The 25,483-nt window shown below is 36.0% G+C and overlaps 2 protein-coding genes across 4 annotated transcripts; one reads left to right on the top strand and one right to left on the bottom strand.

The window, feature by feature from the left end:
- Positions 1–2,866: 2,866 nt before the first annotated feature.
- Positions 2,867–8,937, top strand: LOC132191521 (ENTH/VHS/GAT family protein). Its single transcript, XM_088511159.1, has 9 exons — positions 2,867–3,509; positions 4,275–4,353; positions 4,545–4,643; positions 5,362–5,475; positions 6,004–6,167; positions 6,308–6,389; positions 6,473–6,558; positions 6,708–6,998; positions 7,390–8,937. The coding sequence occupies exons 1-9, from the start codon at positions 3,379–3,381 to the stop codon at positions 8,621–8,623; spliced, it is 2,280 nt and encodes a 759-aa protein (XP_088367285.1). The 5' UTR covers positions 2,867–3,378; the 3' UTR covers positions 8,624–8,937.
- An 808-nt stretch (positions 8,938–9,745) lies between these two features.
- On the bottom strand, positions 9,746–24,488 carry LOC132191265 (regulatory-associated protein of TOR 1). Of its 3 annotated transcripts, none has more exons than XM_059606209.2 (23): positions 23,786–24,488; positions 21,682–21,784; positions 20,776–20,858; positions 20,528–20,686; positions 20,315–20,431; positions 20,053–20,201; positions 19,278–19,432; positions 19,025–19,169; positions 18,864–18,942; positions 18,593–18,694; positions 17,929–18,012; positions 17,727–17,837; positions 16,127–16,480; positions 15,819–16,014; positions 14,608–15,219; positions 14,110–14,445; positions 13,866–13,989; positions 13,177–13,301; positions 12,919–13,064; positions 12,716–12,817; positions 12,177–12,262; positions 10,814–10,898; positions 9,746–10,650 (listed from the first exon to the last, which is right to left on the bottom strand). In XM_059606209.2, exons 1-23 carry the CDS (start codon positions 24,068–24,070, stop codon positions 10,312–10,314), a joined length of 4,077 nt encoding a protein of 1,358 aa, XP_059462192.1. In that variant the 5' UTR covers positions 24,071–24,488; the 3' UTR covers positions 9,746–10,311. The 3 variants fall into 3 exon arrangements, with proteins under 3 accessions (XP_059462192.1, XP_059462190.1, XP_059462193.1); XM_059606207.2 differs by having other exon boundaries at positions 20,528–20,689; XM_059606210.2 differs by lacking the exon at positions 21,682–21,784 and having other exon boundaries at positions 20,528–20,689; positions 23,786–23,875.
- Between the last annotated feature and the right edge of the window lie 995 nt (positions 24,489–25,483).

The following is a 25,483-nucleotide window of genomic DNA, read 5'->3' on the forward strand; positions in this document are numbered from 1 at the left end:
TAAAAAGTGTTTTAAATGTGACATAAATTTAAAATTAGTTTTTGAGTATTTTGTGTTTTAGGTTGTATGTCAATATATTACTTTTAAAACGAAAAAACAAGTAGAAATAAACTTTAGCGAAATGCTATTTTTCCATTTGCATTTATTTTTTTAAAATCCACAATTAAATTTGTAAAACCAGCATGTTTCAAAGCTTTAACAAAAAAGTCGACTTTTACTACAAATCTCTTACAAACTGCTATGCCAGTTCACGTTTACCGCATCAACAACTCAATATTTCAGATTCCAAAACCAAAATCAACCTTGTCAATCTGTAGTATTTAAATGGCAATTACCTGATGACTCATGAAGTCTATATGCATTAATACTTGCTCTGAAATAAACAAATATTCTGGGGGAGTAGCTTCTAACTGCTCTTGTCCCTCTCCCACCTTTGAAAGCCCATGCAAACGCCAAACCATTTGGAGTGCCTATCTAACTTTTCTAGAGACGCACGCACATAATTATTATAAGTAAAAGGCAATCATACAATATTTTCAAAGGCCAAAAACGTAGCTGGAATAAATTAATTAGTCGTCAAAAAAATTAAAAAACAATAACACGGGTGGCGGATAAACCATATTTATTAATCGTGTTTAATGTTTTAGTCAAAGATTCATAATTTCAACCACTGATGCCTATTCTATCTCTCTCCATTTGTTTAATCGGTTATTGCATTACTATTTATTTTTTTTGAGAAAATTACAGTTTACCCTTTTAAAGTTGACAATATTTTTTAATTCGAACACCAAAATTTTAATTTTTGCAATTCACACCCATAAAGTTTCAATTTTTTTTCAATTCGACCAATATTATCCCAAAATTTTCATATTGCCCATAATTTTTATTTTTATTTTTTTTTTTTTTATGAAAAAAAAAAACAAATTTAAGGGTGCAAAAATGGTCGGATGGCCAAATTGCAAAAATTTGGAACTTTGGGGGGGTGAATTGCAAAAATTGAAACTTTGGTGTTCGAATTGAAAAATGATGTCAACTTTGGAAAGGTAAACTGTAATTTTCCCTTATTTTTTTAAAAAAAAAATGAAAGAGATTTTTTATCAAAAAAAAAAAAAAAGATCAAGAGTTAATTTTTTTTTTTTTTATAATGTCTATAATACCTTAAATAATAATTATTATTATTACCATTTTATTGGATAAAACATGGATATTAGATAAATCCAGCACCATAAAAACATTAAAAAAAAAATTGTGGTCGTTACGTCATATGCTTAGCCACACTACAAAGCATGCCTTCGCAATCAAAAATAAAATTAGATACAAAGCATGCCTTTCTTTAAATTAAGGTAATAAATTTTAATAATATGGGAAAATATCAAGATATTATCTCGTGTTTTGACTGTCTTTAGAGCTAAGAAATGAGTTTTCAATTTTTTTTTTTTAATTTTTAATTTTACCATCTTGGGTTAATTCAGTTAAATTTGATAACATAAAATTCTATTAGATTTTAAACTTAATAATTATAGACTCTTTTTTTTTTGGTCATTTTAACACTTTTAAAGCCCTCTAATATACCCCCAAATAAACCCACAAAATTAAAATAAATAATTAAAATAATTGATAGTGGACTACGCCTCATGAAGCAGAGGTTACTAGTTCGAATCTTCCCTCTCCCTTCCCTTGTGTGGACATGTCAAAAAAAAAATTAAAAAATTAAAACAAGAGGACCATGATAAAATTACCCTAGGCGGTATAAGGTGTCATGCATGAAAGCTTTAAAAACATGGTGGTAAAATAAAAAAATAAAAAAATAAAAAATAATTAATTCAAGACTTAGTTTTAAAAAAGGGCATTGCACAAAGTGTGTGTGTTTTTTTTAATACTTTCCTAATAATATTTCCAATAGATGGGATAGTAAAGTAAGGGGTGCACGTGAATTAATAGGAAGATTACGAACTTTCATTTTTTTGTTCTTTATGAATTTATTAGGTTGAACTACATAATAGATTGATCAAAATAAATTAAAGCTAGGATTTAAAAAAAAAAAATTAATTAATTAATTAAATGATCCATATTTTATCATCACTATAAAATTATTATAAGAAATGATGGCCAAGTTTTGCTTAAAATTGAATAGGAAACTTTCTCCATTTCAATATGTTTAATTGACATATGTCTTTAAAGCATGTAATTTTTACATACATTTTTGTTAACAGACGCGCCTATGATTGAATGCCAGTGAACGATAATTGTAACTATAATGATATTAAGGTAATGAAAACTCATTATTGAGTAAGTTATGTTTGGTATGAAAGGCATAAAAATTTGGATACTATGTCAAAGAAACTAAATGAGAATGCGAATTACCAACACCTAGACAAAAAAAACCCTATGGAATGAGTCGATCATCTACCACTTCGGTATTTTACCGAATGAAAATGAGCTATAACAAAGTATAATACCCGAACATGCAAGTTTTAAATGCACGTAAAATAAAGACAAATGTTAATTTAATAAGCTTTGATGTCAAGAATTTTCGCAAAGAGAGAAAACCTTGTCTCATTTATTTTATTTTCGCAGAATTCTATTCGGATCAACCTTCGACAAGATAAGCTCAAACCTTTGTGCTTCATCTAAGTACAGAGTAACAGAAGTGGCACATATAAAAAGAGACAGACAAAGCTGGCCCCACAGAGACTCACAACACATCAGCAATCTTTTGTCCCACCCCCAGTCCCATTATTCCCCACTATGACTTTTATCATCACCCCTCCCCCCCAAAGCCCCCTAATCCACATCACTAATTTCTATATAATATATCCTTTTCACAATAAAAAAAATAACACCCAAAAAGTCTAAGAAAAGAACCCAATTCACTTTCCCGATTTTCACCACTCGCGCCTATATCTAAACTAGATCACGCTCGCTTCCTCCAACGAACTTTGCTTTAAATCTCCCCGTGTGGTGTCACCATGTGGCGCGTGATCAGCTAAATCCGGAAACAGCGTGTGGGCGTGAGGAACTACAGAGTGTCGATACTAAAACCAGGAAGGGTTATCGTAGAACGAAGAAAGCTAGGAGAAAACGTTATTTCAGGAATTTTTGATCAATTTTGAGCGGTGAGAGTTAGAAAGAACCAAAGCGAAGTTGGAAGAAGAAAAAAAAGTTAATTAGGGTTTGTGAATTTCCCAATCATGAAGGCGTGGTTTCCAGGAAGATGAGGCGCGTTTCGTGTTGCTGTTGGAGTCGCGCTTTTTGAATTTTCTCGTCAAACAAACGGAAAAAAGGAAAGCGATTCTTTTTCTGTTATACCACAAAGTCTGCGTGTGTGTGTGTGTGAGGGAGAGAGAGAGAGAGAGAGAGAGGAGGAGGAGGAGAGAGATGGCGTTGTCGTTGTCGTCGTCTTCGGCTTCGGCGACAGTGGCGGTGGACAAGGCGACGAGCGATCTTCTGATGAGTCCTGATTGGACTATGAACATTGATATCTGCGATTCTGTCAATTCACATCATTGGTAATATTAGAGATGAGCCGTGAATTTTTCTTTTGTTTTGTTTTTGTGAAGCTCTTTGCCTTTATTGGTTTTGCGGTTCTGTGAAGGTTGACTTTGACGTTGATTCAGTCTAGGGTTTCTGTTTAATCGAAAATTTTGTTATTTGGATGTATCTTTGTGTTTTTATGTGTAAATTTTCAGGGTATTCCTGTTTGTGTATCTATTTGACTTCCTTTTTGTTTATATGTTGTATGATAACAGTCTCTTGCTCACCTTTAATTTGGATTATTTGTTGCAATATGCGATTCTTTTTTATTTTCCTCTTGTTTTTGAATTTTTAGAATTCTTTTGTGTCTTTGGAAATTGCAGCTATTATCCTTAATGTTATTTTTGGTTTCCTTTCCTCACTTCACATAGTTAGCTTTTTGGGGAATCAAAGTATAAATTTGTGGTATTAAGAGTTTTTTAAAAAATAAAAATAAAAAACCTGAAGTTAGTTGAAGAAACAGATTAAAGTTCCCCAAAGCTTCACCGCAAAATTTTTGAACAAGACAATTTAGGACCATAAAGGAAAAGATTTTTTTGTTCTCTGTTGGAAAAATTTTATTCATAAATTATTTTTCTTTCAGATGGGCCAGGTCATATGAAGTAGGTGGAGGTTTTGTTTAATTTCAGTTTTCAGTTCGAACTCTTCCCCCCATGGAAAGTTTTCACCATGTTTTTATTTGGAAAATTATGATAAAAGTTATGCTGGTTTATTGATGGGTATTGTGTTTAATTGCTCAGGCAGGCGAAAGATGTTGTGAAAGCTGTGAAGAAAAGGCTGCAGCATAAGAACCCTAGAGTTCAACTACTCTCTTTGACGGTACTTTTTTGTTGGGACCTTTTTCTTTTCTTTTGATTAACGTGAACGTCTTTACCGAATCAAAACCCAAATTTCTACTAGTCATGTATGTACTCTTTGGTGTTTTTTGGTTTATTTAGTTTGAAACTTTGGCTTCTTTTATGCAGCAAATCTATTGATGGATTAATTGTGTGTGAAATCTAATTTTGCAGCTTTTGGAGACTATGGTGAAGAACTGTGGTGATTATGTTCATTTTCAAATTGCTGAGAAAAAAATATTGGAGGAGATGATCAAAATTGTCAAGAAGAAGGCAAGTAGTCTCATATTTGTTCAGTAGAGTATTTCAACATGAGATGCATGGTGGTTCTAAGTTGTATGCTTGAAGTGTAGTTTTATTGGAGCTAAATTGTTGGTAATCAGAGTGATTAGTTCGATCCATTTGATTTTGGAAGTCCTGCTTTTTGGGTTTTTCCTACTTATATATAAAAAATAAAAATAAAATAGATAAGTGACCCTTGTTATCTAGAACCTGTGGCCTAAGCCTGATAGGCTGATAAGCATGTAAAAGTAGCGACGGTAACTTAGGCCAGGGGCCATTTATGAAAAAAATAGCACAAATAGTGCAATCACCATGCAATGATCGTGTGGCTTTATGAGGAAGAGCTGTCCATTAGAACAATGTTTTGATCACCCATAAATAGTAGTCTGTTCTGTGGCCTCATTGATCTTGAGGAAGTGTGAATTTTGAGTTTGATGAGATTAATTATTCATATTTGATTGATCACTGTAATATGTTCACATGTTTAGTCTATCTCTTTATTGGCTTTGTATGTGGGATATTTGATACCCCTTCATTTTTTATTCAGCAATTTTAGTTGAACTTTTTCATTTTGGTGATCGCCATTTTTTTCTTTTTTTTTTCTTTTTTCGTCTGTTAAACTGATTCTGCCTCAGCTTAGAAGATGTGGATGGATCCTTCTTGTTTTTGTTGTTTTGTGATGAAGTGCGTATGTGGATGGATTTTGCAGACAGATATGCAAGTGAGGGAAAAAATCTTGGCATTGCTAGACTCTTGGCAAGAGGCTTTTGGGGGGCCTGGAGGTAAATATCCTCAGTACTACATGGCGTATGAGGAACTAAGGGTAAGATCGTAGCTTCCTAAATTCAACTATTTTTGCTTGATAGTCCTTTCCTGATCCTTTCCTGCCTGGTTTAGTATTGACTGTGGAATGTTATATGTATTGGATCTCTTGCGTTGCTCCTTTTCATTCTATTACAACAATTGATAATAAGCTTATCGGTCTTACCATAATACTGTTTCTAGTAGTTAGTAATGATTTCAGAGTGGGCCTAATGGGCTGTCACATTAGTCAACCAAAAACAACTTCATTTTATGATCCATAACATGGTGGAATGAAGGGTTGGGCTGAATTTATGGGCAATGTCATCAGTAATATGTACTTTACTAATCAACAAAGCACATTTGAGATTTATCTGTGTTGCACCTATTGTGATAGACACTTACCTCAAAAATGCTTTAGCTCCTTGATGAGTCTTGATTTCCCTCCATTGTGTTTGTCTCTTTTACATTAAAAAACACGTTTGCATGTATATTCATGAAAAGCAAAGTACTGTATATAATTCACAGTTTTGGGTTGTATGAATGGCAGCGTTCTGGAGTAGAATTTCCCAAACGTTCTGTAGATGCATCTCCAATATTTACACCACCTGTAACCCATCCAACCCTAAACCTGGCTCAACCTGGATATGGAATGCCTAGCAATTCTTCAAGGAGGCTTGATGAAACAATGGCAACAGAAATAGAAAGTTTAAGGTGAGGGTTTGACTTTGGTCTGCACATCCTGTTGTCCTATATTGCTGTTGCTTTCTGCTTCTATTAGTGCTCATTCTGGGGTTTGGTATAAGATTATTTATGGCACTTTTGATCTGATTGATTTTGTGTAATTATCTTAGTTTGTCAAGTATGGATTCTATGCGGAATATTATGGAGCTCTTAAGCGACATGCTTCAAGCTGTGAACCCCAGTGACCGTGCAGTATGTGAAATGGTGGTTTATTTCTGTCCTTTATGCAAATTGTGAGTAGGCTTATTACCTAATGTTTCTGTTTGTGTTTATAGGCCATAAGAGATGAAGTTATAGTTGATCTTGTCAACCGTTGTCGTTCCAACCAGAAAAAACTGATGCAGATGCTTACTACAACAGGGTTAGTGATCTCTTTTTCATATGATTGAAGGCATGAGTCACTATATTGCATGTTATCATGTCTGGGCAGTCTCTGTATGCATGTGCATGCGTGTGCATCCACTGACTTATGTCTGGAATTCTCACATTTTCTTGTTGGTTATGTGGCAGGGACGAGGAACTTCTTGGTCAGGGTCTTGAATTAAATGACAGTCTGCAAAGTTTGCTTGCAAAACATGATGCTATAGCTTCTGGTTCCCCCCTGCCAACTCTACTTACAAATTCCAGCCCGCAACCTACTGAAGCACGTCCCTCCAGCCCTAAACCAAGTGAAGCAGTAAACTCTCGCCCAAGAGACTCTAGCCTGAGACCTAATGCTATACAACCGACTCTTGCTATCACAAGGGCCCAGCTTGTTGAAGAGGAGGAAGAGGAAGATGAATTTGCACAGCTAGCTCGAAGGTTGCTCTTAACTCCACATTTTTCTAACAAATATTTCTTAGGTATTATAGGAATGTCACTCTTTATGCCAGTGCTTAGAGCTAATGCACATTGGATTTGGATCCATTCTTACACCAACCACCCAAGTCAATGACCAGGCAGGAAGTTTGTCCCAATCAGATCACTGGGATCTTTTAACTGGTGTACAAAGGCGCTTGAGTAGAAGTTGGTCTGCACGTATTGGTTGCCTCACACGTTTGGTGCTGTATATTATCAAATGTCGAAGCCTATAATTCCTTACATTCTCTGTGGAATCACCTACCAATTGTTGACCTGTTCCTCTAGTCTTTACTGAAATGTATTATTTGGTTTAGCTTTGTTCATAATTGGTCAACTTGTTCTGTGAGTGCAGGCATTCTAAAACGCAGCCCATGCCTTTTCAAAGCACTGGAACCACTGAAGGTCAATCATCAATGGACGCCAGCAGTACATCAACGACTTCATCAGTGGCCTCAAGCACTACCTCACTAGCATTAGCACTGCCCGATCCACCTTCAGCAATTAGGACTACAAAAGAACAGGAAATGATTGACCTTTTGAGTATAACCTTGTCTACAGCATCAGCCTCCCCCCATGCTCCTCACACTCCATTGGTCTCCAACCAAAACATGCATCAGATACCTGTCTCCCCCAGTGCACAAGGATATCCCTATGGTTCCCAAACTTACCCTGGAAACCAGGGGCAGGTACCCTACAATAGTTATGTTGTTCCATGGGCCCAACCACAACAATTGCAACCTCAAAGCTTTCAACAAGTTCAACCTCAACCTCGATCCCAGCCACAAGTGCAACCTCAATTACAGCCTCAAAGCAGCTTTCATCAATTTCAACCTCAACCCCAACCCCAGCCACAATTGCAACCTCAATTACAACCTCAAAGCTTTCACCAATTTCAACCTCAATTACAACCTCAAAGCTTTCAACAAGTTCACCCTCATCATCAACCCCAGCCACAATTGCAACCTCAATTACAACCTCAACCTCAACCCCGGCCGCAATTGCAACCTCAATTACAACCTCAAAGCTTTCACCAAGTTCAACCTCAACCTCAACCTCAACCCCAGCCACAATTGCAGCCTCAACCCGAGCCACAACTAAAACCTCAGTCCCAGCCACAATTGCAACCTCAATTACAACCCCAAAGCTTTCAACAAGTTCAATCTCAACCTCAACCCCAGCCACAACCAAATCCTCAATCCCAACCACAATTGCAACCCCAAAATCCTCAATATTTGTCGGCCTACCCCCCTCCACCCTGGGCTCCAACTCCTGGTTATTCCAACAACCAGAATCATGTGTCTGCGTCATACACTCCCACTCAAGGGGCTAGACCCCTGCAGCATTATAACTCTTTTCCCTTTAAAGGAATAAATGGGTCTGCTGTGCATGGAGATCCACGGGTGAGTGCTGGGCCTAAGTATCCTACCCCGGCAGCAGGACCAAAGCCCTTTGTTCCTACATACAGATTGTTTGAAGATCTCAATGTTTTTGGCAATGTAGATGGAAAACTTAAAACGACAAGCAGCAGCGCATCATCTAGCTTGTCAGGATCTCCTGGCCAAAGCATGGTGGGTGGAAGGAAGTGAAATGCTAATGGTATGGTATATAGCTTGCAGAACAGGATTATACCCATGTGAATACGGTGTATGCCAGTATCAGTATCTTCTCCGAATCCACATTGTGTTTAAAGTTCTTTAAATTTACACACATAAGTTTACGATTGTCATTGATCTTCCATGTTGGTGTGTAGCTTGTGAGTGATTACCAACAAAAGATGTAACATTCTTTCCTGTTCATGCAATGTATTTGGTTTCCTGTGGCTTTGCTCCGTCCCTACAATTATGGTCTCATGGAAACTTGCATTGGTTATTGAAATAGGAAGGGCTGTACCCGTTTTTTATTTTTTTTATTTTGATTAAATTTCTTTGCAGTTTGCAGGATTGTCAAATAGTTACCCGACTTTTTTAAAACGTCAATTCTGTATGCCACTCGTCAATTTTATCTTGACTAATGCTAGAAATTATATTTTACAATGATGGTGTACAGTTTCAACCAACTCTTGGATTAGATTTTGTTAAAAAAATAAATAAAATAAAAAATAAATTCAAAAAGTTGATTAAAATTGTCACGCAACCAAAAAGATGTAGGTTTTAGTCTTATCCCACAATAGTGATATGCTATCGAAGAATTCGACCTGCCCCATCACGATTTTTTACTTACTGCAGATTTGTTGATTTTTCTGATGAACAATTCTGCAGAAGAATACAAGTATGGCAGAAGATAGGAGAGCTGGAAGTTCATGTGAATGGAGAGCACAAGCACACGGTTGGGGGGGTGTCATCTTGTTTGCTGCAAAGGGAGAAGGTATCATTTCAGCCTAAGCTCATTGGCGCATTTGCTGCTTTTTCTATTGCTATATTATGTATTTACAATTAGAATGAAGAGAAAAAAAAGTCTTGCTCGGACAAAACTGTATTGTAAAACATTTAGCTCTTCCGGATTTAGTGTTGCCATCTATATATTAACGTTAAAAATTCAAAAAATGACGAGTTTTACTAAGGATTTGAATTTTCAAAGATATCCTGCACGGCTGGGAAATGGCCCAAGCTGTTATAATGACCAGGGGGCACGAGAATATTTCAACACCAAACAAGTTTTAAAAGAATTACAGGTCTAGCATTTTACAAAATGAAAAGACATGAGACACAAGCTCTAACAACCCAATACATTAATTACAAGGTAAACGACCGTCAATGAAAGAAACCAAGTGACATACATTAATGTTAACAAAGGTGTGTAAGTCGAAGCCCTGCATTTCAGGAGCCAACAACCCACAGCACCACGCAACAAATGAATTATGGTAACAGAAGTGTGATGCATTTAGTTTTTTCCTGGGCAAAGTGTGCTGCATTTACAAATTGAACAGGACGGAAGAAACAATTGAACACACCAAAATGGAAAAATACATATATATATATATATAAGAGGAGAATATTTACACCCATTTACCTATGTAACAGATTATTTGCCAAAGCCCCCAATAAAGTGCAGCATTTTCTTCCCAACAGCCTTGACCCTCTATGCCGGGGGCTAATGAATGTATCGCACAGACCATCGGTAGAAAGCACCCTACCAATATTTCATGGTACATTGACAGCGAACAGGAATTAGCGCAGCGTAATGTGTAGCGTGTGATCCAAACGCACCAGAAGCACTGCATCCGAGACTTCAATGGAAGTCTCATCAGATACAGATAATACAAAACAATACGCATTCATCTTGCTTGAGAGTTGTCATCAGCATAGATAGAGATACAAGCATCTGCAGCGCCAGCAGCAAGCAATAGTTGATAGGGATGGAAGGTAAGGCAGCTTACAGGACCAATCTTCGGGGCCATGAACGTATGCTGGTATCGAATGGTGCCTAGTTGTCCACCCTCCAGGCTAAATACTTTGATAAGTTGTTTGGCTGAACCGCTGGCAATGACCGGGGCATGTCTATGAACAGCTAAAGCTGTAAGGGAGCCCCTGTGAGCTTCAATTGTGAGGTAGGCGTCCCTGTGACTTCTGATGTCAAGGAACTGGATGTCACCTGCCTGAGACGCACTGACAATCTGAAAGAAGTGAAGGTTAGGTAGAATTTACTTCCCAGAAAGAAATGTCAAATTTAAATAATCAAGAGCAAGGATTTCTATATTGAATTCACTCAAAGACCTCAACAACTACAATCCTAATATGTTGTTTAAAGAGGTATGTCAGAAAAGGTGCTTGGTTTACCTTTGCTGGATCAAGCCCAGGTTGAAAGCCTATCCCCACGACTCTTTCAACTTTTTGCTTGTGTGGCCGCGTTGCACAGACAAGCCTAAGAATTACAACACATTACCCGTCAAGGTACTGAAGGCATTTGTACATGCAAATGTCAAAGGCAAAAACTATACTAGGAACAGATAATAAGACAAAAGAAAGGTGAACAAGAAAACCAGTAACACCAAATTATTAACTTTATCATCAAGCAATCTCACACCGACATATAAGTGACTCCCCTGACCCCTAATTCATGTATTGAATATGTCCAATTTCCCAAATATCATCTGATCCCTAATTCATGTATTGAATATGTCCAATTTCCCAAATATCATCTGATCTTTCAGATGTGCCTGATAACTGACATTTCCATGTAAATGACGTACACCAACAATGTAGAAATCCATTAGCCTAAACCAATAATGCATTAAGAACAAACTACAGATAGCAAAATTTTGAATTGGAGCCTTGGAGGTACTAAAATACATGTCAATATCCATCACAAATGAAAACATTGGGAAAAAAGGCACGACAACAATTAATAGGCATTTATATATCAATCATGCTTGCAAATAAAATACAAAAAGATAAGGAAAGAATAAATTGTCTTACAAACAATATCTGGAAAAATAACTAATAAAGAACTAAACATCTTGACCCATCTGATTTTACAGTGGTTAAGTCACAACGAAGTTTTAGGACAATAAAGGAAGTCTACAATCTGAAATTTCGTGTGTCTGGATAGGTGTTAAGAGTTGGAATACAAGATGGTCAAAAAAGCTACTTTAGCAGTTATCAGGTCTGAAACAAATCTGCAGCCATTCATGGTCCTGCACCACCACACTTGCCATGACAAACAAATTGTTGAAATAATAAGAAACTCAAGATAGACTTCATTACCACCACAGCAGTGCAGAAATAACACGTACTCTATCTTACAGTATGAAAGTTAGCAAATGACACATATTTCAAAGGAGCAAATAAACATAATAATCATTGCGCTGTAATTTCAGAAGATTGTTATTTTTTGTTTATTTCATTAAATCATGGCATTTCCAAAAACTTTCATCTGATGTGAGTAATTGACATACCAAAAGAATACATTCATAAGAAGATTGAACAAAGAAAGATCAATATGTTTGGATGAGTACTGTGATGTGTTTCTGCATGTACATGTGCCACCTTTTCTTCCCATATGTGCCAGGAAAATTACCATCTTGCATGAGAGTTTTTTACTTGATAACTATGGAAAGGATGCACTATAGCACAATGTCAAGGATCAAACCAGGTAAAACATTTCCATTAAGCCATAAAAATATTCCATGTGAAAGCTTACATTTCAGGTGTCCGAATATCGTAGAGTCTGACAGAACCATCCACAAAACCAGCAGCAAATTGACCCCCATGAACTTGAGAAGCAGCCTAGATATGTCATGCATTAAAAAAAATTATAAAAAAGTGCCAACGTTTGAATGGCTATAGCAAATAAGAAAACACAAACAAAACAAATAAGAATATTTAACAAGTACAACAGATCTTGATGAGAAAAAAACATTGTATCTACATTCATTTCTGAAATGCAATATGTTTCCCAAATTTGTAACTTCCAATTAATTCTTGAACCTAGCTTAAGTTACAGTTAAACAGTCAATGTTGAATTTTATTTATTTATTATTATTATTTTTTTTTGGGTAAGTAATCAAAAATATCATTAAAAGTGTAAGGCGTCCCCGGGTTCATAGATAGTATACAAGAGAACGTTGAGATACTGCAAGTTTGAGCCATTTCAACTTAATAAAACAAGGCAAAATAAATTTAGTGACCCAGCTACCGCATAACATGACTAAACAAGTATGAGGAACTGGTAAAACTCACCAATGCTGATATGCTGCAATCAGATGATGAAGCAATGGAATTAACAAGCTGCTCTTTCTCCAGATCCCATAGCATAATGGATGATATCTCGCCAGAAGCATACTAATGATAAAACTTTACACTTAGCCATAAAATATAAGCACAAAACATAAGAAGAATAAGAAGGGCCAGAAATAATAGATTTTTTTAAGAAAAATACGTACCAGATATCCAGACTGTTGTTGCCAATCCACAACAGCATTCAAACTTCGCACGCCAGGTTTATGGCCTTGAATTGAAGAGAATGCGGTTACACGCTTTTGGTTATTCTTCAGATTATAATCTTTCCAAATTCGGATATTTCCATCAGCTGCATCATAGGCACACTTCAGAAGTTAGATTGACTCAAAATCTCAGACATTACAACAAAGAGCCTCTGTAACCATCATGAAACTAATTAAAACAGAAGCAAAGAACATTACATGAAGCAGCAAGCAGCAAGCTGTCATCAAGCTCATTTACAAGGCAGAGCTTACTAATTCCTTTTTCAGGAAAATCATGATTATCAAAACTGTTGAGCAGGGTAGCATCCTCGTAATTCCATACCCTATTAAGAAACAAACAAAGATGGTTAATATCCCAGAAAGACACAGATTGGGAGATCACAAGACAATGAATAAAGGACTCATGACATTCACCAAAGTAATAGCGACCAAATTGGTTGGAACCCATGTAATCATATTTTATAAGATACAAAATAAAAACCAATAGAATAAAACCAAAAACAATTTTAGGGACATTTGACTAACAAACAATCAAGTAGATAAAAATTGTCATTTCTATCACATGGAATTTATGAAAGATACAAAATCAAATTTACATCCAAGAATTTCAAGAATTTTTTTCCTTTTTCCTATTTTTAGAATATTGAAATTGAAGTTATGTAATGTGTTGCGTATAGTGACAATCAAAAATATATTATCAAATCCATAGCAGAGAGAGAGAGAGAGAGAGAGAGAATGCCAGCTTCCCATAGATATAAATTCAAGCTCAAATATGAACCTCCTATAATTTTAAAATCATCAGAGCATGCAATTTCTTGAAATCGGGCAATACTAGCATATTCAGAGCCTTGCTCAAATAAAAATTATGATAAACGAAAGCTGCATACCTGATCCGTTCACTCTCATCTGCAGCAATAACAATAGGAGAGAAAGGTTGGAGCAGTATTGTTTTGGAACCAGTTTCGAACCTCGTATCCCAGCTAGCAATTGGATTATTAAGCTTGCTAACAGCTGACCCAGAAATAAAAATCACATTGGTTCCATAATCAAAAACTATAGCATACTTTTTTCCTAAGCCTACACAGATAATAAAAGGAACATGAGGAATTAATTAAAAGAAAAATGACCCACATGAGTGCTGGCATTTTGCTATGTGCTCCAACGCAAATTTCTCCCTCTCCTCTCTTCTATCCTGTATTTCTTCACTATCATCTGATGCAGTAAGAAGTGGCTTAGAGAAGTAGCCACAACTCCAATTGTAGATTGTTGATTGTGGAAGCAGACTGCGTTCTGAAGCCCCAGATGATCCCCCAGCACCAAGAAGTGGGTCAGCTAATCCTGTCTCTGGAGAATTCAACACATGAGGCCTGAACTCCAAAGAATAAACTCTTCGCATTCCCATTCCCGCTAAATAATTAGGTCGAGGAGGGCTGACAGGAGGAGTTCGAAAGGTTAAAGGCAAATGACCTGGCAACAAGAGCATAAGTAAATAATGATTTAAAGCGTAAAAAGAAGGCCAAAAAAAAAGATTGGCATAAAGTAATGCATAGGACAATTCCATTAACTAAAAAAATACCTATATCAAATTTTAGTAAATGATATCTCATATTGTTCACAACAAAAATTTACCAGCATTCATCTCAAACCATGAAGATGACCGAGCTAATCCAGCAAGAGTTGGAGATGTTGTTGTTGGTTCACCAGACTGAACACCACTACTGGACTTCAAAGGTTTTGCCACAACTTGCTCAATCCCTATAATGGACAGCACCCGTCGACCAAGACTCGCTATGCGTGGAGATGGATCCTTAGCTAATGTACACATAGCCAACACGCATTGTGAATACATAGCATTGTCTAGTGGTTTTGACCTTGAATGGTTAACAACCCCATTGCTAACACCATCATTCAATATTCCAGAATCAGAATGTAGAGATGAATCATCAGACAAAGGAGAACCATGCATAATGCCTGAGTTAGCAAGAGGGCTGCTGGTGGAGACCCTTCCATCTCGAACCATTGATGGATTGTCATTGCTGACTCTCAACAGAGAACCAATCTGGGATGAAACAATATTTGCATGCGGTGTGTACTGGTTTGAGTTACCATATCCACTACTACTGCTGCTTATATGAGCCAAAGAAGGTAAAGAGTTGAGCAGAGAATTAGGCTGAGGTTTCCAATATGCAGCAGCAATTGACTTGAGATGCTTGTTGTGGCCGAAGGCAAAGCGAGACAGAGCTGTCAAGAAAAAAGAAAACCAGGCTTAGTTACTTTTCGAAGTTGCTAATTCTAACCTATCATAATGGTAACAGCAACTATTATTACTAGATGAAAAAGAAGAAGTAGAAAAGGCAAAAACAAACTATAAATACTGCAGACTCAGATATACAATGGTTAAGAGTGTATGCAAGTCAAGAGAGAGGTACAACGTTGGTCAGATCCAAGTATTTGCTCGTGAAAGGAGGGGATGTATAAAGTTTTAAGATATTAATGGTCAAACATGTGGCTTTTGGCAGTTTCCAAAAGTTATCCACTGAAGGCTTTCGGAATTCAATGAATCTTCGACTAATTGAAAGATCACCATAAAATGGTTTCAAATTTTTTTCAGACAAAAAGAAAATTGAGCGAATGACCATTTTCCCAATTTATAACCAAATCCAACTTGGCCTACTTCAGTTTATAAAAAGAAATCCCCTTAAAACCATTTTGAAGAATCCAGACTCCTCACTTTTCATCCAAACACAACAATAAGTTCGTAGTTAACAAAAAAAAAAAAATCAAGATGCTGAAGACAACCAAACTGGATGAATACAGAAAATGGATGACTATTCACATACCCACAGCAACCTCTGCCCTAACCAGTGGGCTTCCATCTGAAACAACACTTAAAAGGCTTCTAACAATACTAATCTCAGCCTTAATCTTTTCATCATCATCACATTCTAAATCTCCTCCAACTCCAGCACCATCTCTACATGAGTCACCCCCCATGTCAAGCAGGGTGCCAAGTGCAAAAACAGCACAAGCCCTAACCTGAAATAAAAAAAGATGGATAATACAATTAAACATTACAACTTCACTGCAAAATGGAAATCACCGATCACTTAAGAGAAAAAAATATAGCTCTCAAAGTAAGATGGTAAACCTCTGGCTGGGGCTCAAGCAATAGAGGAGCATATATAGCAGGGGCATCAGCCTGCAAAGCTATTATTTGTGCATCTGCGAAATCCTCCCACAGCTTTCCCATACAGAGGCAAAGCCACTGAAGAAATAAGGGGTCAGCCTGTGCATCGCTTGGTGTTGAACCCTGAAGGTGCTTCAAGCAGACATGAATCAAACCAGCTTCGATACAAGCTTCCTGGCCCCTTCTGTGCCCATCCACAATCACAGCCAAAACAAATGCAGCCATTGCACGCTGTTCTGGATATGCTTCCATGCTATCAAGAAATCTAATGAAATATGTATGACCCCCATCCTTTACCAGATCAACCTGACATGACTGTCATCCCACGAGACAGAACAACATATGGAACATCTCGTAAATATATATTCTTCGAAAGTAATTGAAATAACATTTTAAAGTGAAAAGCGCTGCTCAGGTACACATAGAGTAGTGTACAAGACAAACACCTAGCTAGGAGGAAACATTTGTAAATATATAGAGGATGTATGAGAAAAGAGCTTTAACAAAAAGTACTCCAAAAAAAGGAGTCGCCCAGGGGCGGACATTGAATTTATTTCTGATTGTGGTGGAATTTAATCCTAAAATAGTGATAGAAGTTAGAACAAGAATAACCTCAATTACCAGAACTTATATAGACAGGCCAGAATCTTGTAAAAACTAGTTAAGAGCACATTCTACTACACTCTTGCCATATTACGTTCACAAGTCTAACAACTGCCAACAGTGATAGGAAAAATTTTGGCAAATTGTCAAGTTCACTTTCACATTAATTCGTAGCAGAAAAAATCTGATTGAACCATAATCTTTTTCCCTTCAGTAGAAATAATATAATCCACTCTAGCAGAAAAAGTGAAGGAAGCAAAATTTGTTTTGAAGATTACTCAAAATTGAAAAGGTGTTTATATCTAAATCATATGGATGGTGATATGAAGGCTAGTCATAGTAATCATCTCTCTCGGCATCATGGATTTTAGACCAGAAGTTGTTTTCCACATCTCTAAAAAAAGTGAGCTTTAGGTAATTAATAAAAACCAAAAAAATTAACATAGCATCAACCCAAAACCATAGCAGCATAAACAACAACATTTATAATATTTGGAAATATATTAAAGAACTCAAAAGGGTAACTCATAATGTTTGCTTTATTGGGCTTGGAATGAAACTATAAACTCAAGTTAATTTAAATAACTGAGTTCAAATCCAAGTTGTACTAAATAAACATTAAACAAGTTCCAACATCGATCACTAACACTGAAATTCTGTTTCTTAAACACAAAAGAAAATTATTAGACCCTAGTGTTCATATGCAAAGCATGCTTAAAATAGTGATTCGGGTCATTGTGGTTGATTCTCACACTTATGGAATTTGTGTATAAAAAGGGTAAAAATCCCCTTTCATATTTATAGAAATTATGGTACTGGAGAAAACATTATTCTTGAAAACAAATTCCAGCCATTACCATGCTCATGAAATATGAGAGAAAATAATTTTATTAGTACTTAATTCTATTTAAAAAAAATATAGCAACAAGAGTCTTAGTCCATATGAAAACGGTTGTACCTTATCAAGTGCAAGAATCTTAGTCCATATGAAAACAAGAATTTGCCGTAGTTCTGGCGTCGTCGTTTGCAACAGCTTCAGGACATATGGAAATATTCCAACAGACAAAGCCTACAAAACACATAGTCATGAAGTTAATCATGATATTAAACACCACTAACTTAGGAAAGAGAGAAGCAACAATAAAGTTACCAACAACTACCAGATCTACGGCCCAGGGTCCCATGTCAAGGAATCTTCCAAGAAGAACCAGTGCCCGAAATCGATGGCCTTGACTAAGCAAAACCTGCAAGAAAGTTAGTTTACAGACTTGTTATTATAAGCAAAGAATAGTATAAACACCAAAACACTGACTCAATGAAGAACAAAACACCATTCAGCACAGAGCAAAAGGCAAGAATTGAGCTAGGGTAGGCAATTCACTAAGAAGAAAAAAAAATTGATCTTAAAAATATAGTAATCATTCCAGCAGCAGGCAGCATGTTAAAAGATGCCAATCAAAGCAATTTACATGACCATGACATGATAGCCATACTAGAAGGCTCAACTCTGTTATCATCTCCAATGTAAGAAAATGTAAACCAACAGTAACCAAGCTTTCCAGGTCATTTCACGCAGTTACTTCCAGAATTAGCACTGGTAAAACAATTGTCTAATACAACCCTTATAATACCAAGTCAAATTTGCATCAGAGCAGTAAATGACTCAAAACATACCCACCAAACTAAAGAAAATAGGACTCAGAAGGGAATTTGAAAAAAAAAATCAGGTAGGTGCACATTCATCCTAGAAAATTATAAAACCATGATATAGAAACGATGACCAAATGATGGCCCCAAAAATAACGAGCGAGAGAAGCGCCACACCTGAAGGACAATAGGCAATTGCTCTGGCGGTTTCTTATGTTCGGATCCATGGTCGAGCCATACCTCAAAAGCCGTCAATTGTTCAGTGAAAAATGGACTAGGCTGAAACAAAATAAACATGTGCTACTTAAGTAGAGCAAAAGAAAAGAATATAATTATGGTTAACAAAAGCATCATTCTTCATAATGCAATTAGTGTTTAAGCAATGCTCATCATATCTTGCAAGCCCAGAGTAAGAAATTCAAACAAGAACAAATCCCAAGGAACACACCAGGAACTCCGCATTAGGATCCTCAATCAGTGATGGAAGCTGCGAAAGGCAGATCTCAGCAGCCATGTCCCATGCATCCCTGCATTGTGCATATGTGAGTATGCCAATTGAATTTTATAAACACAAAGCTGAATAAAAAGTTACAAGTATCTTCTGCGTACCACATATGATGCAGATGGGTTGGTGGCAACATAGGGTAAGAGATGGGGGAACAATTAGCAGCACGCATAATTCGCTCTGCAAGTAAAAAATTTCGAAATAAACTGGCAACTAACAAATCTTGCCTGAACAGTTTCTGAAAAAGATCTGCAGCACAAAACCACAAGTATAGTTAACATGTCCGCTAACAAGAACCATAAATGAAAAGCTAAAACCCATGCTATGGTGCATCAAATCTATAGAGTGGAAAATTACCATGAGGAAGAACATTCCAGGCAATTGTGTCAGTCACAGCTGTAAAAATCCAGTTCAATTCACCGAGAAGTGTTTTCCGGTCATTCTGCCGTCCAGGAATTTTATCTATAAGCGAATAATCAAGGGACTCACGAAGCAAGGACCGTTTGCAGAACCTAGGAGAAAAAATGTAACAATCAATAAATAGATAAGCCTATTGTACCACCAAAAAGGAAAATATTAAACAATTAAGCAAACCACACACACAAAAGAATTTACAACAAATTAAGGAAAAATCACAGCATTACTAAAGCAACTACAATGAGAAAAAATCAATCACAAAAAAAAAACAAAAAAACAAAAAAAAACATAACAAAAAAACAAATTGAGAGAGAGATCGTAAGGGATAGGCTCAGTTGAAGCAAGGCCATAGCACAAGTATAGCAGGCATGCAGAATATCATAATAGCCATCTACGGCTCATTTTATGCAACCTGACTCAGAATGTTGCAAACAAAAAATAAAACTAGTTACTCGTATTTAAAAAAAATTGAAAAAGATCAACCCAAAAGGGATGATTTCGTTGCATCAGGGAATGAGCACAACTGAAAATCTGTGAATAAAGATGACAAATAATATTTAAAACTCAGGATCCAAAAGACAATATTATATACAATGAAACCCAACAGTGATAGGTAGCAGTCATACCAAAAGTTAGAAAGTATATATTTTCTATAAAGAAATCAAAGTTTCAACAAATGGTCAAACTGAGCAACCAACAGGGAAATAAATTTCACCATCTTAATGCCATCTTTATAGGAGTTGTAAGGCAAGAAGTAAACACATCAGCGGGAAAATCAGCACTCTGGGGAAGAGTCTCATGTGCTTCACAGGCTGCAAGCAGAATGCAATCCCTTGAGGATCCAGAAGCACCCCAATCATTAAGCTATCAAGAAATAATCCAGAAGTCATCTTTCCAGAAAGAATAATCATAACCTACATGATGGTTACTACCAATTACCCAATAAATAGATTCATAGTAAAGACATGGCTGAATACCTCATTGAAGGCATTGATAATCATCCCAGCAGCAGAGCAGTCAAAAACATATATTGATGGTGTCTTCAACCAGGAATCAAGGTCACTGATTGGCAAGGGGATATACTGCGTATAACTCTGCAACAAAAACATGAATCAGAGCAACATGACAAATCTAATTAATAATGACAACAGAACATCAAAAAAATAGAATGTTAGAAAGCAGTAACAAACCCTATTAAAGAGCCAAATTTCGCCATTAGCAGTTGGTTTTGGCACACCATGTCCATTATAATGGAACAGAACTCTCTCAGACTTGGCTGCTCTGCGACACGTATTACAAAGTTTCTTCACTTCCTCCACAGTAGGATCAAGTTGATACTTATAGCGAGCCTGCTAAAGTATCAATAAGTTCAATTATTAGGTTAAAATGCACAGATACAGCAATATGTCAAACAGGTACATGCAAAAAATGTTCTTACCTTCGGTTGCCACCTTTCATACTGAATACTCAAGGTTTTCCCAATTGTCTCAAGTGCTTTTTGAGGTGCCATGGAAAAAGGATCTGCAAACATGATAGAATATATAAATTGAAGAACGTAAAAAGACTTCTAGCCATGAAAACTTCTGAAACAAAAATTCAACTTGTTCTACATCATGTTTCATTTCCATGCCAAATTGCCAAGGAAATGAATGATATGAAAATAAAGTCTGACTCAAACTTGCTTGGTTTGTAATTCTAAAGGTAGCTAGAAGGAGTCTCAAATCATTGCATTTTTCTTCACTTTTGTGGCAATCAAACAATGCAACATGCTGAACCACAAGTACCAGAAACGGGGAAAGATACATAAATACTATGAACAGTATAGATAAGCGCAGCACAGGATCCTTCAACAAAATTAGAATTGAAAAATACTGCTACCGAACAAGGACACTGAATCCCATTTAAACACAGTTTACCATTATTACTTTGACAAACAAATTGACAATGAATTCCTTTTAAAAAAATTTTAGAATTAGTTGCTCTAAGGAAACAAAAAAAAAAAAAAAGTACACAAATAAATAATGATTATAAAATTCTTTTAAAAAAATTTGCAAAGACTGTTTCAACCATCTTGGAAAAACTATTTACAACCTCTTCAGCACATCCCATAAAAAAGGTCCAATTTAGGAAAATCATTTGCCAGTATTATAAGTACTCACTAATTACATGACTAATTAATAGCAAATAGCAGGAAGTATTTGGAAGTCTATCATATGATAGTTCAGACTGGAAGATACCTTAAAATACCACCAAACTAAATGAAAATAAAGTTGACAATACATTAACAACCAATACACAAACCAAGAAAAAAAAAATAGAAGGAAATCAGCAGCTTAAAATGCACCTATCCAGCACTCCATTCTGGCACAAGGAGATATCTTGATTACATCAGGTGGATCCACACTAATATTTAAACATAAAACTAGAGCGACACATCCTGTCTTCATCTGCGTAAAAAATTGGGAATTAATCCAACACCAACATGCATATATAAGACAAAATTGTTTCAAAATCCATTTACCAGAATAGACAAAAACAACGAAGCAATTGGAAACAAAAAGAGAGAGAGAGAGAGGAAACTCCATTTTGATTAAATGAAACTAAGAAGTGTCAAAGAGAAATCTTCACAACAAATTCTAAGAGAAGAATTAGCGAAAACATATTGGCTCAATTTCTCGTATTGTTCATTGAAAAAAAAAAGGCAGTGCCATAATGATTCATTTTTAATTTCACCATGACAATAAACAAATTGCCAATGGCAATGTGATGACAGCAGAGGCCTTGATGTCTTACCATCTTCCACAATAAAACCCTAACTGCTGTTAATTGCTCAAAGCAATTCTAATTTTGAACGTTGCTTTGATTTTTTTGACATTTTCTTTTCTGCTCCTTACTTCCAAATATACCATCTTCATTTTGAGCAAGAAAAATAGAAGTTTCTTTCCTCATGGCAAATCAAATGCAACATAAACTCCAAGATAAGCATATTTCATTCTTCAAGTAAATAAAGAAGTACTCAAGATAAGCAAATGACACGAACAAAAGTTGGCCATTCCCAAAACGAACAAAAGTTGGCCATTCCCAAAACAACTCTTAAAGCAAATTACCAGTATATATATATATATATATATATATATATATATATATATATATTGCATACTTTACATTTCATTTTTTTTGTTAAATTTAAGCAGTCGCCAAAGTTTTTAGAGATTCCCATTCAAAAATAATAGCTTCATCATAGATATTCCAAATCAACCCACCTAGACATGTCATCAAAGCGGGTCTACTTTAAAAGGTTGGGCACCCAAACATTAGAAAGCGCAAGTGCTTAATATGACTAAGCTCTGTATTTAACCAAAAACTTTCTAATAACTATCAGAAAATTATAATTATTGCTAATTCCAAATCATTTGTTGTACCCCTAGTGCATCAAACAAATAACTGTCATAGCAAAGCAATTTTGGAAATCCTCTATTCTGTTCAAAAGTCAGTATTTGTAAGGATGGGAACGATAGACTGAGAATGAATTTAATATCCATAGACCACAATTTCTAACCATACAAAGTTTTTTATTGAAGTTTAATTGACGTCTGTCAACCATCAAACCAGCTCTCCCGTCATATTGGTGCAGTTCATGCAAATATTTTTATCATCTAAAGCACAACTCATGGATCAACATGGGTCCAATAATCTAGGAATAAACTCTAATTGCATGTAGTCTATGAAGTGAATTATGAGGCTTGATGACTTGAACTGAATTATGAACACAGTGGTTTTTGGTTCCATTGCGGGACTCAGTTGAGTAAATTGAAAACGCTGATCCTCAGCGATCTAGAAGTCAATGTCGACGACATCATATATTGCCTATTGCTTATAGAACACACAACCAACTAACTAAAACTATACTTTTCACATTTTAAAGATGCATTACGGATATAAATTTTTGTAGCTATTACATTGCAACAATATAACGACTTAGTTTAAGTCAAGTGTGCACAAGACAACCACTTTGACATCTAGGCAACCAGCAAGCTCTTTCCTGAGTTTCATGCTCAATATGGTCGCATACATCCCAAGATAAGGACCTGATTCAATCCCAACCTGTTGGAATTGGACAGATCACACCAATGTTATTACCAATAATGAACGTAAATTTAAAACAAGTAAAATTAGACAGTCCAACTTCAACTTCCAGACCACAGAACCAATTACCTAACTGCTACACAGCCTATCAACGAATACTTTTGAAATGGATTTGAGTAATGCCGCTTTTATCAGTTAATAGAATTAAAACCTAATCTAGCCCACATTTCGTAGCATTAGGGTAAAGGTTTTCATTTGGATCATATTGTCGTAATTGAAATGAATAATGGGATCATTTTCTGCCACACTATCAACATCAACGACTACAAAAAAAACGGAGCTGCAAGAGAGACTGAGCTTACGCGGTCCTTAGGCCGCCATTTCGAGACCAAACCACTGTCGGAGGGGCCGGTGGGCAAGCAACCCTCGAAGGCCTCGTGCCGAGGTTCGCCCAGCACCTTGTTCTGAGGCAAGTATGCCATGCTGGTCGTGGTGGAAGCCGTGGCATTCCCATGGCTACTACTAGCAGTCTCCGAATCCCTCCTCTGCGAGAACAAATCCCCGTCCTCGTGGCTCGAAGAGCACTCGTCCAGGTGCACCACCGAAGATTGCGAGTAACGAGACGCCATCAAATCCCCCAATGCCATTCAAAGCCCCCAGACCCCCTCAAATCAGCCAAACAGCCGATTTCCCTAATCGAACAACCATACTATTCAGAAATGAACCAATCAAACCCTAGCTTCTCCCCTGCAGATAATTACGATCGGGAAGATTTGAGAGAGAGTGAGAAAGAGAGAAAGATACAGAGAGAAAGATATCTATAGAGAGAGGGAGAAGCGAGGCTAATCAACAAAGCCGCTGAACCAGCGGCGCATAGAGATTCGCCTGAGAAAAGCAAGAGAATCCAGCTCGGAAAACCCTAGAAAACCAGAGAAGGAGCTCTGAAAACCCTAGAACCCCAGGGCCCGGAAGCGGATGATGGAGGCGCATATAATAGTGGCGGCACAACCAAAAAACGAAATCTCTCAAAATTAGGCTTTTTGTGAAGGAAATGAATAAGACTGTGCGTGTGCGTATGCGCTTGCGTTTGGTGTGTATATTGTGTTTGTCTTGCTTATTTTCTTTTTTTCCTTTTTTTTTTTTCTGTTTTTTTCTCTACCTTGTATATTTTTATTACACGGATTTATTTCCTATTTTTCCAGATTACTTCCAGATTTAGAAAGCACTACATGGAAAGAAAAGCAGCCTATCGTAATTAGAAGTTAGAATCACCACCGGACATGATCGCTTTTCAGTTTTAGAATTTTTTTTCTTTTTTTGGTTATTTCTTCAAGCTAATTTTTCAACAATAAAAATATTTCTCCACTTAATTGAGTTTTAAAAAATTCATTTAATTTAGTCTATTAAACTTAAAAATACGCTTACAAAATTATAAACTCTATTTAGAATTACATATTCTAATGATAAATTAAATTAAAATATTTTTTTACCCAATTTAAAATAAAATTTTGTTCATTTTTCAATGTGTGGAAAACAAACCCCCTGAAATACTTTTATAAATTCTGAAAATTTTGATAAAATCGCATTCTACAAACAAATATTATATATATATATATATATATATATATAAGAAATTTAAAGTGGATAATATTATTATTTTCTTTGCCTATTTTCCTTTTTTTTTTTCTTTTTTTTTCTCTCATGTTTAACTTAAAAAGCACTATGTGGACTATAGTTTATGAATAAGACAAAGACTTCCTCTGAGTTGGGGACATTAAAAATACATATAAAAATTATATACTCTTATAAGAATCACATGCTTTTAAAATATACAATAATTGAATAGATAAGATTAAAGGAATTCCTCTAACTTTTGTTCTTACTTGTAACAACTAATGAAAAATATTAATCGTATATGCATTATTACTCTAAAATAATAAGTAAATTTAACGCTCCCGATACTTATTTATAAATCCTAGTGACAACTTTATATACATATATATATATATATATATATATATATGACCAACAAAGGGAGGGAGAGGTAGAAGGAAAAATTT

The sequence above is a fragment of the Corylus avellana genome, chromosome 10 (genome assembly GCF_965113065.1).
Source record: "Corylus avellana chromosome 10, dhCorAvel1.hap1.2, whole genome shotgun sequence".
NCBI classification, from domain to species: Eukaryota; Viridiplantae; Streptophyta; class Magnoliopsida; order Fagales; family Betulaceae; genus Corylus; species Corylus avellana.